This window comes from Ptiloglossa arizonensis, chromosome 6 (assembly GCF_051014685.1).
Source record: "Ptiloglossa arizonensis isolate GNS036 chromosome 6, iyPtiAriz1_principal, whole genome shotgun sequence".
Taxonomy (NCBI): Eukaryota; Metazoa; Arthropoda; class Insecta; order Hymenoptera; family Colletidae; genus Ptiloglossa; species Ptiloglossa arizonensis.
The window spans coordinates 26,490,538-26,507,510 of NC_135053.1; the positions used below are offsets into that span (position 1 = coordinate 26,490,538).

General features: G+C 33.0%; 4 protein-coding genes across 8 annotated transcripts; 3 read left to right on the forward strand and 1 right to left on the reverse strand.

Moving 5' to 3' along the window:
- Positions 1-1,682: 1,682 nt before the first annotated feature.
- On the reverse strand, positions 1,683-4,508 carry LOC143147955 (ribosome assembly protein METTL17, mitochondrial). Of its 3 annotated transcripts, none has more exons than XM_076313724.1 (10): positions 4,315-4,508; positions 4,027-4,132; positions 3,702-3,855; positions 3,237-3,618; positions 3,002-3,161; positions 2,790-2,933; positions 2,628-2,699; positions 2,408-2,546; positions 2,187-2,325; positions 1,683-2,106 (listed from the first exon to the last, which is right to left on the reverse strand). In XM_076313724.1, the coding sequence occupies exons 2-10, from the start codon at positions 4,069-4,071 to the stop codon at positions 2,016-2,018; spliced, it is 1,326 nt and encodes a 441-aa protein (XP_076169839.1). In that variant the 5' UTR covers positions 4,072-4,132; positions 4,315-4,508; the 3' UTR covers positions 1,683-2,015. The 3 variants fall into 3 exon arrangements, with proteins under 3 accessions (XP_076169839.1, XP_076169840.1, XP_076169841.1); XM_076313725.1 differs by having other exon boundaries at positions 4,228-4,508; XM_076313726.1 differs by lacking the exon at positions 4,027-4,132.
- Positions 4,298-9,578, forward strand: LOC143147951 (solute carrier family 53 member 1). Of its 2 annotated transcripts, none has more exons than XM_076313718.1 (11): positions 4,298-4,531; positions 4,851-5,004; positions 5,069-5,328; positions 5,396-5,657; positions 5,729-5,904; positions 5,967-6,068; positions 6,181-6,418; positions 6,504-6,698; positions 6,772-6,941; positions 7,023-7,156; positions 8,882-9,578. In XM_076313718.1, the coding sequence occupies exons 1-11, from the start codon at positions 4,463-4,465 to the stop codon at positions 9,123-9,125; spliced, it is 2,004 nt and encodes a 667-aa protein (XP_076169833.1). In that variant the 5' UTR covers positions 4,298-4,462; the 3' UTR covers positions 9,126-9,578. The 2 variants fall into 2 exon arrangements, with proteins under 2 accessions (XP_076169833.1, XP_076169835.1); XM_076313720.1 differs by lacking the exon at positions 8,882-9,578 and adding an exon at positions 7,362-7,441.
- Positions 9,257-11,331, forward strand: LOC143148425 (uncharacterized). The gene is made up of 6 exons (XM_076314730.1): positions 9,257-9,272; positions 9,359-9,420; positions 9,717-9,788; positions 9,902-9,950; positions 10,036-10,187; positions 11,095-11,331. Exons 1-6 carry the CDS (start codon positions 9,257-9,259, stop codon positions 11,329-11,331), a joined length of 588 nt encoding a protein of 195 aa, XP_076170845.1.
- On the forward strand, positions 11,247-15,556 carry LOC143147953 (uncharacterized). Of its 2 annotated transcripts, none has more exons than XM_076313723.1 (7): positions 11,247-11,473; positions 13,023-13,685; positions 13,884-14,117; positions 14,202-14,268; positions 14,423-14,584; positions 14,764-14,851; positions 14,936-15,556. In XM_076313723.1, the coding sequence occupies exons 1-7, from the start codon at positions 11,380-11,382 to the stop codon at positions 15,035-15,037; spliced, it is 1,410 nt and encodes a 469-aa protein (XP_076169838.1). In that variant the 5' UTR covers positions 11,247-11,379; the 3' UTR covers positions 15,038-15,556. The 2 variants fall into 2 exon arrangements, with proteins under 2 accessions (XP_076169838.1, XP_076169837.1); XM_076313722.1 differs by having other exon boundaries at positions 14,746-14,851; positions 14,936-15,542.
- The last annotated feature ends 1,417 nt before the right edge of the window (positions 15,557-16,973 follow it).

The window sequence follows — 16,973 nt, forward strand, 5'->3', positions numbered from 1 at the left end:
AAAAAGAGATATTGCTACCTTAAATACAATACTTTCTTACAAAGCTTCTTTTTTCCTCCAATACTCTTTTCTAAATGGTTTAGTTTAAAAATTGATCGAACACGGAGAAGCAATAATTCGTGAGGAGTATACGGTGTTGTTTTGAATATTTCAAAAGGAGACAGTTGCCACGTTGTAAGTCTACTTGAGGAAGAAAGTGAAATAGAATATACGAATACACGGGAGAAAGTCGTATACGGAAGAACCGGGACATACATTCACTTCCATCATTTCATAACTTCTTGCATAACCAATAGAGATTTAAATACATTATCCCTTTTAAAGCTCGTAATCCTCCTATTTTGGTAATTTTTAAGCCCGAGTGTGCGTTTAGGTTTCTATTGCAAATACGTTTCCGGGCATACGATATCAATTTTGAAAAATAGATAACATATTTTTATTCTCGATTAAATTTGCAGTTAATCCCATTTTGTTTGAATGAAAAATGATATCGAATATACGATATCACTTTTATTTTCGGGGCAAACAATTTTCATTATTTTTATATTAATGAATTCTAATACGATAAGCACGAAAACTAATTCTTTCATCGATTTAAAAATCATCTTTTACAATACATTTTTATAAGATTAAAAATTCATCCTAATTTTAATACTTAAACGATAAATTTAAGTATAATTTAGTACAGTCCTTCCTGTACTGTGGTCCGCGAACGTATTAGCAGAAGAAGCGTATTATATAGTGGAATAAAAAAAACTTTCTAAAAAATACTTTGGCCAATAGTAAATATATTACACTGAAAACTAAAGAGTTGGATAATTTGCTTTTCATTTGTAATAAAATAATTTTACATAAAAATCAATTAATAAAGATTTTTTAATACTATTCAGTAAAAACACGAATTTGTTATGAAATAATATTACATCAATTTTAAGAAATACGTGAATTTGAAATAACTTCTGTTTGTGCATAACTTTAGTAAACAACATATAAAAAGTTTAAATGAAAAAATGTTAAACCATTTAAGTTCAATTTCTAAAACAAATATACTTTTCTAAAATACAATTTTAAAACATATTTAAAAAATTAATATGTTCATTCTACTCTAAAGTGTTCGGAAAAGGTTTTCCGAAAGTGCTTGTGTGCGCAAAATAGCCGTTTCGATAGTCTCATTGGAACATTTGAACCGATCTTACCTTACTTTACCCGGAGAAATGCACTCCTCTGTTGTGTGAGCAGAACTGATCGTGGCCCCGCCTATAAACGGCTTTTAAACACCTTTCTTCGTCACCGTTGGTTTCTTATTTTGCAGGAAAAAGTTGTCGAATAACAGCTTTAAGATCTCACCTAATTAAGGGGCATTGACAATTTTACCGACGTTATGCGATTATCATCAACAGGGTGTAATTTTGATGTTATTGACAAGAGGTATGGATGATGAAAACAAAGTTAACTTTGTACAAATTTTATGAAATCCTACAACCACTCAATCTTGTGTAACATTTCTATACTTCATTTAGAGTTGCAAATCTCATTTACAAACTCTTTTAATAAAATTCAAATGTTTTAAATTGTTTTCTTGGAACTAGTAAACTCGGGTCTAAAACAGGGATGGGGAATTTACGGACCAATGTGTAAAACTGTCCTTCTCTTGCCTACCATGTAGAACTCAGAGAGTGGGATACGGTTTTCGATAATCGTTTGTTTATTGTTTTAACGTCATCGAACAACAGAAAGAAAGGCAGTAAGTAGAAAGAAAAGACAAATACATGCAATGCGATGTATCTGATGGGAGGAGAACCGGCGGATTAGTATAGAACAGCTGGTGGAGAAGTTTCCTCACTCCTGTTTTAAATTCAGTATTCTACTTTTTTCTGCTACTATTTTCATTAAAACTAAAAAGAATACATGTATATTAATTTTAAGTAGAAAAGGATTATAGAAAATTACACGATTTTATACAATTATACAATTATTACAGACTCATGCAATTAATTATAAATGTACATATTATTTTATTCGGGTTCTTTAATGCTTTCTACATTCTCTATTTTGAAAGGTAAACAATCGTTCCATTCGCTTGACCTTGCGCAACGATATATGTGTCTAAAAATATAAAGCATCACTTTAATGTAATGTAAATGTGTTCATAAAGTCACACAGTATTTAAAACATAAGATACAAACCTTCCGTTTTTCCATTTCGTAAAAATATGCTCTTCCAATTTTCCCGAAGCTGTGCACATATGGCATATAACGTGCTTAGAACGTTTCAATACTGGTCTGACAATTCGTGGCCATTGATTGTCATTTTCTGGACGTTTATCTGCAATTGAAATATTTACAAATGTTCTTTTAAACATATAACTTAGGTAATAGTTTTATCGTTTTCTTTCAGAGTATTATACCTTTTTTAAATACCACATACGAGTAGCGTTCCTTCTTGTATTGAGCATGTCTAGAGATACCTAATGTCAAATAAAAGACCTCAAAATTGCAAGGTTTATTATCGCTATTGATTCTGGGACAGTTTAGGTCATGTGGGCACTGAAATAATTGTACAACAACTTTATAAGTTTGAAAAGATAATTATTAGAAGAACTACATACCAAAGTGTCGAGTACTTACAGGTGAAAACAAATGCACACTGGATGTGTCCTTGAAACTATTAAGTAGGAAATCTCGAGCTTCGTTAATTATCTATTTAAACAAACCAATGTATTTATATAAACAAATCAATTAAATGCACTGCCTAGATAAATAAATAAATTTTAAAAGTACAATACTCACTGTGAATCCTGCATTTGTACCGTTTTCTACGATAATTAAATAATTCTTAGTTTTCTGCCAAAGATTTGTTATTGTTTTGATTCGAGATTTCTGATTTGGTAATTCGAATAAGGAATAGGCACTTACTACAATATCATAAGTTGGCTATAATGCAAAAACTATATTTAAAATTAATGTTAAAAGTTTTGCTACAAAGTAATTCATATTCTTACAATTGACATTGAAGAAAGAAATTGTCGATAGAAAATATGTTTTGTCTGGATTTGTGGTGTAGCATTTTTCACAAGGTATGCAGATAGATCGATCATGTCTGAAGAAGAATCGACACAGATATATTCTGTAATGGACTTGAACCAAAACTGAGATGCTGCCCTGTATACAATCGAACTTATATTTATTTGTATGTTCATTATGACAATGTACTATGTAGTTCTCTATTTATCTTACCACAGAACTGTTCCGATACCAGAACCATAATCGTACAAAGATTTTGGTATGAAATTTGTATCCTTAGTTCTTATTTCATTCAAAATTTTATACATAACAGTATACTCGGGTGCACTTCTACTAACTAAGTATGATAAACTCGTATATTTGTCATAATGAATTGGTTTCCAATTATGAATAAGTTGCTTTAAAAGCTTTAAAGCATTTGGATCTTTCAATAGATCTTTGTCCGTCATTTCTTCTGTATTCGATTGAATCTGCAATTTGACTCTTTCTAACTTTGAAGGAATATCTTTCTCTTCAAACGGAACATGACGACCATGCAAATGCAATGCCAATTTCTGTCCACTTTCGTAAATTGATTTTGCTGATATACTTTCATCTTTGAACATAAAAACAGATTAAATACATAATGAATGTACGAAAGTTATAATATAATTAATGACAAATATATTCTCTTCTTACTTTTTAAGATTTTTTTAACGGTGTCTAATAACCAATTAGATTGCTCCACTTGCTTAGGTTTTATTATACCTGGATGATTTTTGTGCTTAAATTTAACGTGTAAAAGTGCCTCATCCATAGTAACTAGAACTTTCATTCTTTCCTTTGTTGAGCACTAATTAAATAATAAAATAAAATGAAAGTAGCAATTCAAAAATTTGTATTAAAATGATTATCAACTGATATTTCCTACTATTTAGTAAGTAGATCATTTATAAAAGACTTTCATTGTATTAATAATTCTTCATGTTAAAATAATAATATACACATCAATTTTATTAATTACCCATCGCATTTGTTTGTATTGCACAAAAGTTAGTTTTGTTGCCATAATCAACAACTGTATTATTGTTTATTACGATAAAAAAATCTTATATAAAATCTTAGCGCATCTGCAATCAACGAGAAATAAGAAATCAGTTATATGTATTTAAAATTACAATAACAAGAATTAAAACTAAATTGGCCAGTTATAAAATAAACATACATATGTAGCGGCACTATGAGTGCTATGCTGTGTATATAGTACTATGTCCCATAACCTCAATAAATTTCTATGAATGCAAGTACATACCTATCATATGTTCAGTTTGTTTTTCTCTAAATGAGACGTTATAAATTATGACTCTCATTAATGAATCATCGATCTTAATGCTTGTCTCTTAGTATATTTTTTGTGATACGAACACCATCGATCACCGAGTGATCTAAGTCACACAAATATGAAATTTGCGGAACATTTAAGTGCTCATATTACGCCAGAATGGAGAAAACAATATATAAATTACGAGGTAAAATGAAAATATTGGCTTCAAACAAACATTATAATCTTAATGATTTTTATATTAATATCCCACTAATGTCAAAATTTATTAAATTCACACAATTTTTTAACAATATTTTTACAGTTACATTTGAAACATTGAAAAGTTTAAGATAGAAAACTTATATTTTTAATTAATTCTAAATATTTCAACAAACTTAGTAATTTTCAAGGATGACAAGGATAATTTAAATACTTTAGGAATCTGTAGTAAATATTAATATTAAATTCTTTTAAACAATTTAGTAAAGAATTTATATGTATTGAGCAATAATATTTTCATGCAGGAAATGAAAGCATTGCTCTATGCAGCAGTCGAGCAGGCACCAGCAGCAGATACTACAGAGTCGGATATATTGGAACGTTATTTTAATAAATTTGATGAAAAGTTTTTTCATTATTGTGATAAAGAGTTGGCGAAGATAAATACATTTTATTCGGGTAAATTTTTTTTTCTATAATTTTGTTTTACATTTGAAAATTTATTAATGCATTATTTTTTTAGAGAAACTGGCCGAAGCTACACGTAGATTTGCAACTTTGAATAATGAGTTAAGTGAAATTTTATCAGTTTCTGAAGATAAACAAGGAAGCTGCAAAACTCGTTATCGTAATAACATTCTACACAAAAAGCCAGTTTCAGCGCGTAAACTTCAAGAGCTCAAATTGGCTTTTTCTGAATTCTATCTTTTCCTCATTTTACTTCAGAACTATCAGAATCTTAATTTCACTGGATTTAGGAAGATATTAAAAAAACATGATAAAGTATGTATCTTCATATATATGACTTTATGTCTGTGTTAATTAATATGAAAATGTTGTATTGGTATAGCTCTTAAATATAGACCTTGGAGCAAAATGGAAAGCAGAACATGTAGATACAGCATTATTTCATACACACAAAGATATAGACAGACTTATTGCGGAAACAGAAGCATTAGTTACCCGAGATTTAGAACATGGGGACAGACAGCGTGCTATGAAACGTTTGAGAGTGCCTCCCCTTGGAGAACAACTTTCTCCATGGATTACATTTAAAGTTGGAATCTTTTCAGGAGCTTTTATTGTACTTCTTATAGCAGTAATACTTTCAGGTAAATAACCATTTGTTACACATATGTTGTAAAATCTATCGAGTGTTCCATTATTAAATGTCATTTTATAGGTGTGTGGTATAGGGATAACAATAATTGGCGAGTTTTATGTAGATTGTATCGTGGACCACTGCTTATGATTCAGTTTCTTTTTCTTATGGGTATAAATGTCTATGGTTGGAGGTCTTCCGGTGTAAACCATGTTTTAATATTTGAACTTGATCCTCGAAATCATTTATCGGAACAGGTTGTATACTGTTATGACAAACTATGAACTGGTACAACTACTAACAACCAATGTATTTTTAGCACATAATTGAAATGGCAAGTGTATTTGGATTGGTTTGGTCTTTATCGATTTTGGGTTTCTTATACAGTGAAACGTTAGGTATACCACCATTCGTTCAACCGGTAAGTCATTATTTTCACATTGTTCGATAACTGTTTGTTATAGATAATACATTTTCTTATATTTGTATGATCTAAATAAATGCAAATATATAAATGCATTTGTTTCTTGCAGATGTTGCTGTACACATTATTAGCCTTATTTTTACTAAATCCAACAAAAACGTTACGACACGAGGCTAGATTTTGGGCACTTCGTGTACTGGGCAGGATATTTTGTGCTCCATTTTTTTATGTCGGATTTGCTGATTTTTGGCTCGCCGATCAACTGAATTCACTTCACACTGTTTTTTTAGACTTCCAATATTTTGTTTGCTTCTATGTGCAAAATTCTTCATGGACCGACGTAACTGGTACATAATTAATTGTTTTACAATGTTATCTTAAAAATCATTAAAACTTTACTATATTTACTTACATTAATTACATTAATTATAGATGCAGAAACTTGCATAATGCGTGAATTATCGATGAGACCCTTTGTGGCCTGCTTACCAGCATGGTTTCGATTTGCACAATGTTTGCGACGATATAGAGACACAAAAGAAGCTTTCCGGCATCTTATAAACGCAGCGAAATACGCTACCAGCTTCTTCGTTGTTGTTTTTTCATACTTACATTTAACTAATTCTAGTAAGTTATTTTTGCAATTGTTACCATAATATAAAAATTAAAGAAATTCATAAAGGTACATATTTCTTCACAGAGTATTATGTAATGTCTACTGAAAACCCTTACTTTTACTTATGGATAACTGCAAGTATAATGAGTTCTTGTTTTGCGTACACGTGGGACGTGAGATTAGACTGGGGTTTATTTGATAGTAATGCAGGAGAAAATAAATTTCTTAGGGAAGAAATAGTTTATTCTTCTCCGGTAAGTTTGATCTCGCTCGTGTAGACTAAAATAGTTATTTTATTCTATATTTCACACTGCAATATATACATTATGTTGCAGTACTATTATTACTTTGCGATAATCGAAGACTTCATACTTCGATTTGGTTGGGCATTTTCTTTATCCCTCACTGAAATGGGATATGTACATGCAGACTTAATGGTTTCCATAGTTGCACCATTAGAAGTATTCAGGTAAGTTAGAAGTAAGTTGATGCTATCTGTACAAATATACATTTCACAAAGATCATTATTTTGCTTTTATACAATGTCCAACACGTATAAAATACTTTATATTGCACAACCTTGTGTATTATTTATGTGTATTAGTGTATTATTTCCAGCAAAGCTTAATGGGTATTGTTGCTTGCATGATATTTAAGATCACTTGTCATTTCAGTCATACGAGGCCTACTCAAAAAATAATGTTTGCTGAGTGGAACTAATAAATTTTAATAAACAGTACCATGTAAAAAAGAATTTTATTATTTATTTGATTTATTCCTACTTTATTTATTTCCTCATACTTTTTATAAGTCGAACACGTTATATATTTTCTTTTTTAATTTACTAAATACGTATCTATTATATTTTTGTTCATGTCCCCTACTGCTAGTATATTATCAGTATACTCAACAGTGATCGAGAATCGATCTAATTTATGATAAGAAACATTATGTATAATAGTACCAATTCGCCTTACTAATCAGTTAATAGAAGGTATATTTGGAATTACGTTCGTCTGGAAAATGAATATCTATACAACATAGGCAAATTTCGAGCAATTCGACCCTCGTAGGGCCTTATAGACAAAATGAAGACAATGAACCAAACGCAGCTATGTATCTTATGGATCGTACAAACGACGAAGTTGACGAGCTGAAGAAATTTCATGATCGTTGAAATTAGCATCTTGTAATTGCGATTTTTACTTTTTAATTATTGACCGTGTATAATATTTACACGAACACTGTATACCTTCATTCATACAACCAAATTAATCGTCCTTTTTTTTTTTTGACTTGCATACTAATTTGCACGTTTGGCATGTTATGACTAACGGCATAGTTGGAACAAAATCAACTGGCCTTAAAGTCAATTTTTCAACTATGAATCATGCCAAAAACGACCTCTACTTTTACACCATAGGAGTATGTCTTTTTACACTTTTATATATATATATATATATGTATATGTATATGTATATGTATATGTATATGTATATGTATATGTATATGTATATGTATATGTATATGTATATGTATATGTACGATTCTTATTAGCGCTCGAGGAACGCGACGCTCAAGCACGTTGACGTTAAATTCAAGACAACTATAGTGAGTGGGACGTATCGTCTGGTGTAAATGCTCATGTTTAAATAATGTCACATTTTTTGTTAAATGTGAGCGTCGTTAAAATGTTACGAGTTGACCTGAGTGCCAAAACTGGAGTTAAGTGGACTGGTCGGTCAAGGATAATTTCCTACCGGCGAAGAGCGTTCCTTTTTAGCTCTTCTCAGTCGATGTTGTGGCGAGCCTCGATTATTCTATGTGGCATGAGTGGGCGTGTTTAGACTTCAACTAGAAGCGAACGCGAAGAAACAGAGGTTACACAGTAAAGGAAGAGAAGGTTTATCTCTCGAAATCCTTGATAGGCCAGTCTACTCGACAAAGTTACGACTTTGGTGGAATACACACTAGAGTTAAAGAGCCCTGTAAAAGGGGGAGTGGAGTTAAGTAATATGGTAGGAATAATCCATGTGTGCTTAAGCGGTCGATTGATTTTGATCCGACTTAATGTAACGTGTACTTTCGAACGTTCCTGTTTACGTTTGTTTGATCTAAAGTTATCGCACGTAAAAATAACAGGTATTGATCGATCGTATAAATCGCGAAGTAATCAATGTTCCTTCTCTAACAGGAGATTCATATGGAACTTTTTCCGTTTGGAAAACGAGCATCTAAATAATTGCGGAAAATTCAGAGCGGTCAGAGATATATCTGTTGCACCGGTTGATTGCTCCGATCAAACGCATATATTACGGATGATGGATGCAGTGGACGGGGTGGTAAACCGGAAGAGAAAACAAAAGTTCGCGGACAAAAGTAAATCACCGCGTGTGTTTTCCAAAGGCGAATCTTTGATTTGCGATCTCAATACTTAAATGCAATAATTAATCCCACGACCAAGGCTTGGATTGTGAACAGATTCATGAAATATGAGCGTTAATCGACCACCCCGTCAAAATATAAAAAAACCGAATACTCTTGCTACTAGTCGTTAAAGTACAAAAATATGTCAAAGAGATGCTGTAAGTTGTGCTAAACCTGGGAAATGTATAACGTTGTATGAGCGTTACATAAGATTGTTGTAAAGTATTAAAAATTACCCTTATAGTTTTTATGCAATTTCCACTCGAGCAACCAGCGGTTATTCGTAGGTACAAAGGATTAATAATCGTTTGTCGATAATTCGGGATACTCGGTAGATAGGTTGACGTAAAAAATTTGAATTTGAAAAAGCGTCGCTGAACGTTTTTCAAAGACGTATACGAATTTCTTTTAAACACATGAAATATTGACCATAAATTATGCTAAGAATAAAGTATTTTAATGTTTTTAACGAAATTCTTTCCTTCCTTTTATTCTTCATTAGGTACTCTATTTATATAAAACTATTGTCTATACATTATGAAATATTAGAAATTCTACAAACAAAGAATAATCTATTCGACTATTGATCTTGTCAAGCATAGCTCCTACTCTTATGTTATGATAGTTTATCCCTCAAAGAGATACACAACTTGTATCTGTTAATTGCACGAAGAGTTGAGCACAGTCCTTTATTGGCCTTGAAAAGCTAATTTATTTATTTTGTAACGGTATCGTAATCTAAATTTAACTCAGTTTTGATCTAATTCGGACTGCTTCGATTAAATAGGGAACACGAATTAAAAGTAAATTAATCGTTAACGGCGAATGTGTCGTGCGTAATTCCATATCAGACACGGGCATGTCGTTTAATACTCGTTCAACAGTCGTCATGGTCGACGGTGGGATGACCATTGGCAAAAGGTGAATCGTTGAAACGTTCTTCACAGTGCAAACTATATCGATCGAGTCGACGTACGGTGAAGTTTTTACTTTTACTATTCAAAGCAGCTTCGAAAGAATTCACGTCAAAGTTTTCTGACGCTGAAAGTGATATCCCAGCGCGTAACTATCTCGTAAGTCCTTTTCTACTTTGAATTTTGTTCGTTTGGTTCGACGACTATTTAACAAATATTACGGGCAGCTGTCGCGTAGTCTACTCGGACGTTTCTCGTGTGTGTTCGAACGTAAGCGGATAAACGTATTAAGGCGATGTTATTTTTGCTATAGAGAATCGTTACAAGAACAAAAGATAGTTCGCCGCGAAACACTTGCGGATCACGAAAGACTTGCATTTTCGTATTCCTTTTTGTAAATTTTAAATTCAAATATATTTCCATGGCAGTCGAGTGTACTTACTTTCCAATCTCTTTCAAGACGAATAAAAATTTGCTTCGATGACAAAAAAAAGAGAAAGTATTTAGTAATATTTAATTATCAGCAATACTTATTTTTAAATAGTCAACAATGTTTGTGTACGACAATTAGACCGACTACCCCGTAAATAGAATAGAATAGAACAAAACGTAAATGACTGTGTTCAAAGTTAATATGAATATGTATATGACAAAGTAATAACAGTATATCCAGTCTACAATACTAGGCTGGCCTGTAACTCTTCTCCAAGTGAATATAATATAGCAAAATTGATAAAGAGATGCAACTACATCTTTCTTTTTGCGATGAAACCGCATATAGAAATTAATTATAATCTATATATAAAGTAAGCAAGATATGAACATCGAAAAGTGAATATTTTACGATATATTTGGAAACTTGTTCGCTAGATTCATACGGACGCATTTATGTTATTCCGGTGCGCATGAATTCACCCCTAAAGTGAACGCCCACTAATAACGAAACACCCCTATATTTAATAGCGTCGTAACAGATCTTGGAGAGCACCATCGACTGTGGCGTCTTCAACGTGCCTTACGAATCCTTGGGCTTTTATGTTATCAATTCTGTGTCCACGGTGTACAGGTGCTCTTCGCCACGAGTACCTTGAGTGGAGGCTCGAGCGAGTCAGTGATCGTCGCCAGAACGAGTTCACGAAAGGACAAGAGAGTCGGCGGTCTCGTCGGCGACGCGACGCTATCGTCGGTGGAAAGGGTAATGGTGGTATTGATTGTAGCGGAACTTGACCGCGCAAGCTCTCTGTCTGCCCTCAATGAAATGACGTGCTTACATATGGAACCACGACGAACGGGCGGACGATAAAAACCTGTGGATACCACACCTGGACGACACCTGCCAGTCGTAACGGTGATGATGACACCGTCCCTTTGCACCTGCACATGGCTGCTGCTACCCTGCTGCGTTCTCGTCACCCTCTCCACTGGTGAACTCAAATTTTATCGAGGTGAGCATAATCGTCCGTTCGCCTGATCGCTCGAAAACATTGCTTTTTCAGTTAATAATACTCCACAGTATCGTATCGCTCTACTTTTCATATTGTACACTTTGATTATACTTCTTCATTGACTTCTTCTTTCATCTTTTCCTAGGACTTCTTGGAATTTATCCGCACCGCTAAGCTCGAAGAATATTCAACCTTTCTCGATGTCGCCAATGTTATCGTTGAGATTCGAATATTTTACGTTGCTTTCACTTAATACTGGTAGAATTTTTATACGATTCTTTTCTTACGTCTTTATTCCAGTGGATATGGTAAATTTCGAGATTGTGCAACGTTTGTGTTTATTCCTCGTTCACGTATACCTATTTTTGTGTTACGTCAGACATTAAAGAGACACTAGCTTTCATTCTTCGATTCGTTGAAAGGATAGGTCAATCCGATTACTTTCATCTTCTGTAAAAGTTTTGCCAAGAAGAATTACAGTACCAAAAGCGAGGTTATTTCGCGTTTTCGTGTTTTCATCGGTTTCAAACGAAATGTGAATTTGACAACGAGTTTGTCGTTGTAACACGTAACGCGCACGTTAAATAACGCGCCTGTTGACCACAGGAAATCCATGTCCAGGCTATTAAGATAACATCAGGAAGTGAAACGATAAAAGATACGTACGCGTTGTACAATTTACGAACATGTTGTTTCACTTCCTTTCTTTTCTGGTCTTTAGTTTTTGTCCTTCTTTAAACGTAAATGTATTACTGCATTTTGTGGCGTTTTTCTTAACAATGTACTCTGGTACGCGATACTTTACAGTGTGTTTCTTATGACAGAATTTAAATACTACGTTCATTGGGAGAGGTGATGGGGATGGGGGTAATAGTACGGGGAGGAATAGTACGGTAGCAAAATGTGAAAGGGTATAGATACTATACTCGATATTCTTGTACCGAGATTAAAATTGTTGCTCCACGAAGCTGATGTTGCACCGACGATCAATTATAACAATGGAAGTACCGATTTCGGTCAATTTTTAACCGGCGAATCTATAGAAAGTGATGCCTTCTTGCAAGAATTGAAATAGTGCACTCCGCGATAAGTTATCGAAACGGTTAAATATTCTCGAAGACAGTTAACACTCCAGAATTCTTTCTGCGCAACACCATTCTCATTTGCTTAGTGAAATTCATCGATGGACAAGTAAATTATACACCTTTAACAAACCTTGTACGCTTCAACGCACTCGTCAATCTTTTGCAATACTGCGTCACAATACTAAATATGATAATAACGAACCTATAACCAGAGTATCTAATAATGTCGACAATATCAACAATTGTTGAGTGTCGTCTTATTTTCTAATTATCTTGACATTTTCAAATGTGCTACAAGTAATGACAAATTTATAAATTTCATATCGTTGTATTCCACCAATTTCATAAATTTTCTACCTTCTCTTTGTACTTCGTTCATTTACTTCACGTCTATGCTTTTTATTTCTAATGTATTTATATTAAAGGTGGGACTGTTTACACGATTAAAAGAAAACACTTTCCAGATAAAGTCCCCGAAACTTCGGAGAACATTGGACTGAGACAATTGATCAAGTACCTCGAGCAGGGTCATCAGTTCCGTCTTTCGCCGTTCTTGGCGAATCAAGCCCATAAGAAGCACCAACTGCAACTGGACCGACAAAAGGAGAGGGATCTTCTGGAAACTTTGACCGACAAAGCGAGCTTGGCCGATATTCTTCGGAAGGAGAAGCTAAAGGAATGGAATTATCGACAAACACGATACAACGAGCCAATCAACGAAATGCCGCGAGAAAGGGAGCATTATCTTCCGTTGTACGAGGTGAATCCATTCGACGATCCCTTGGAGTATTCCGGCTTCAAGTTGCCTTATCTGCCTCCCGAAGCGAATAGCGAGGACGCGAATTACCAGGACGACAGTTACGGATACGGTCGGAACGTGCCGTTTAAGCATCCAACTTACGAGGAGCGGACGGACTTCTCTAAGGGGATGAAGGAGGAACCGATGTTGGAATTACACGAGAGTTACAGTGAATCGATCGATGGGATAGACAGGAAGTTGCAAAAGACGCATGCAACTGTCCCGAAGTTCACTTATAAGTTTGACGACTCGAATTTGGACGATAGACACCCGTTCGCAGTGAAACCAAACGATCCCAGATATTATCAAGAGGCTCCTTTTTTCTCAGGTAAGTATCACTAATTTTCGTTAATTCTTCATGGAAAGTAACTTCTTTACACTGCTCAAAATAATTAGAGAGAGGATCACTTTACACTATCATTTTATCGCTTATAATTTTTAGTTGTCCTTACAGTATAAGTAGGCAAGAACAAGAATAAACCTAGGAAACTTATGGTTTTACATGTAAACTTTTCACTATCGGTAGGCGACGACGATGATTTAAATTTGGAGAAAATAGTGCAAAACGAGACAAAGTGGGAGCGAGGGAATGCAATAATAGAGAACATGCACACAATGCACGGGGAGAACACGAGGAACGTTGAATCCAAATTCAAGGACGCATCGGTGATTGTACTACCAGAGCTAGAACGGCGCACAGGATACAACCCGTTAGTTGTACCCGTGAATCATGATTTGAACAATGACATATATTTCATCGGTAAGAACACGCGTTTCTTTCAATTATTTCAAACATCCCCGAACAGTATCGTCAGCGAAATGAATTCCTGTTGTTTGCTTTCAGCTATTGTTGCTGGCTGCAGTGCAGCGGCAATGTTTGCCCTTGTATTGATTACTTTAACATGGTGCAGGTAATATCAAAAAAATAATTATATCGTTTGGAGAACAATTACTTTTAACAGAAATTATATCGAAAAACAGAATAAGAAAAATTTGCAATATAATATTAGGCGATACTTTGCTCATGAAGGTACTGTTGTGAAATAAATGGAATGGATTTTACAGATTGAAACGTGGTGCTAAAGCAGCTGCTGACATAGAATATCCAGCTTATGGTGTAACAGGGCCAAATAAAGAGGTATCGCCCTCAGGAGACCAAAGACTTGCTCAGTCTGCTCAAATGTATCATTTCCAACATCAGAAACAGCAAATTATTGCTATGGAAAAGTAAGTTTAAATAGCACATTTAAAGTAATAACTGTCATTTTGTCTGTTTAGTTTATTTTGAGTTCAAAAATTTAATGCACGAATTATTTCTGTCAAGCTATGCACAGCAATGTTATGTTAATAATTTTAAGAAAATAGCATTTAAATAATCATTTGTGCAGTCGTGTTTCTGCGTCTAGAGACCCAGGCTCTGTTTCCGAAGCAGAAAGCGAAGAAGAAAACGAAGAAGGAGACTATACTGTTTACGAATGCCCAGGATTGGCTTCTGTATGTTTCTTCGTATCTACTTTGTGAGGCTTTGTTAGCGACGTAAGAAATTTCTGTACATTTATGTATTATTCACTTTTTCAGACCAGTGAAATGGAAGTAAAGAATCCGTTATTTCACGATGATCCGACACCAGCAACACCAGCAACACCAGCACAAATCAATAAAGAAGAGGACCACATGTAGTTTCAGTAAGTTACAAATACACATAATTTAAAAACTTTTTGGTGCTTAGCTCACTGTTAATGTACCATATCGGAAACTATTTATCTATATATTAAATGTATACAACTTTAATACTTATATGACGCAGGAAGTCAAAATATAAAGTTAACTAAGGGTCTCTCAAGAGGCCACTTTTGTGTTTTAAGCAAGGGATTTATCACGTAAAATGATGAACATTTGACGTCGTAACAAACTATCGTGTTTGTTTGAAAACACATATTTTTTAACTCCATGATGTACTATAGTTTGTACTTTCATAGCAAGTATGGTTAGCCATATGATTGACATTATTTTTCTACACACCATTACTAACTTTCAATATAGAGTTTAGATTGCAGATCGTATTGTATTATAACATTCAACATCATTTTTTATCAACAACTTTAATTATAAATCTGCAAATGATTTTTATTGCAAACTTTCAGTTATTTATTTCTTCTTTTAACCTGTGTTAATGATTATAGAATTATTATTGATTTATAAAAAAAGCTTTTGGTTTTAAAAAATCGCCAGTATAAAATATAAATTTATATTTTACATTAGAATCCAAATTTAACACTTACAAATTTGTTGCACTCTCAATGGTATATTTACAATTGAATTTTATATAGTTTATGTACTGTAACATAATTCTATAAATTAATATCATAGTGCTGCATGTATACATAATTGCTTAAGTTTGATGCTTTCTTAAACCAAGAAAATGCTTAATATTTAAATAATTAAAACGATTCACTGATTGTGAATATTATAATAAAAATTTCAATTTTAAGCATAGGTTTATATATTAATATTTATTAAGTAATATTTTGTTTCGACATTGTTGAATTAACGTTTAATTTATTTCAACAGAAGTTACAAAAATGATAAAATAACTTTCATTTTGTATGTGCTGTTATTTCTGCTATTATTATTGGAGTTTAGATTGTGCAAACAAAAATTTTGTACATACATTTGTTGCAAATGAACTGCTCCTTTAATATTGGCTACTATACATATGATATATATAATTAATTGGCTTGAAGCGATAATATGTACTTTATTTTTCTATGACACTTATAACTGTTAATTGTAAAACAGTTTTACGATGAAAGAGCCTATTATTGTATTCAAGATGAGATATAGAAATGACTATTTATTTTGGCAAATTTAAAGCACTTACATGTAATTAGTATCAACTATGTAACTTACTCAGAATAAGAGTTACTGTTTATATTTTCCAATATCTGTGGAATACTATACAAGACGAAGCAGTAATTTCTGAAGACTCATATGTCTAAAGATCGATGATACATCTAGAATTAAAACACGTCAACAGCATGAATTTATCGTTAACCTTTCAATGCCTTTACAGCACCGCAATCATTTATTGAAAGAATTCGTTAAATTTTATAGGAAGGACACTATGAAAGGACAATCTGTGTACAAATAGACTATTGTATAGTAATTTGTAGCATGATTGTACGTGTTGTAAGCTATAGCATAGGTGCAATGAAAACAAAGCGATTCATATTCGCGATATATTCCGTAAATGTATAATGTTACTATTATTTTTGTTCTTCCATTGATCCAAAACTGGTGTAAAATATAAATTATAAATATGTATTCTTATTTTACTAAATAAATTGTTTATTTTATAAAAAAAAAACTATGTTTTATCTACGCATTTCTTTAATACAACATTATTTAAAATAAAGAATCATAATTTACGGATTTCATTTGGTCGGATAAAAATGAAAACAATTTATTGGATAATACGTATGTCAAATTAAAACAAAATATTGAAACAAACAGCGTAAAATCAAGCTCCACTTGTTCATAATATCGATTTGCAAATCGATAAAAGCACAATCGAGATACCTATGCATAGAATACATAGGTAGACATTTTATTTTAT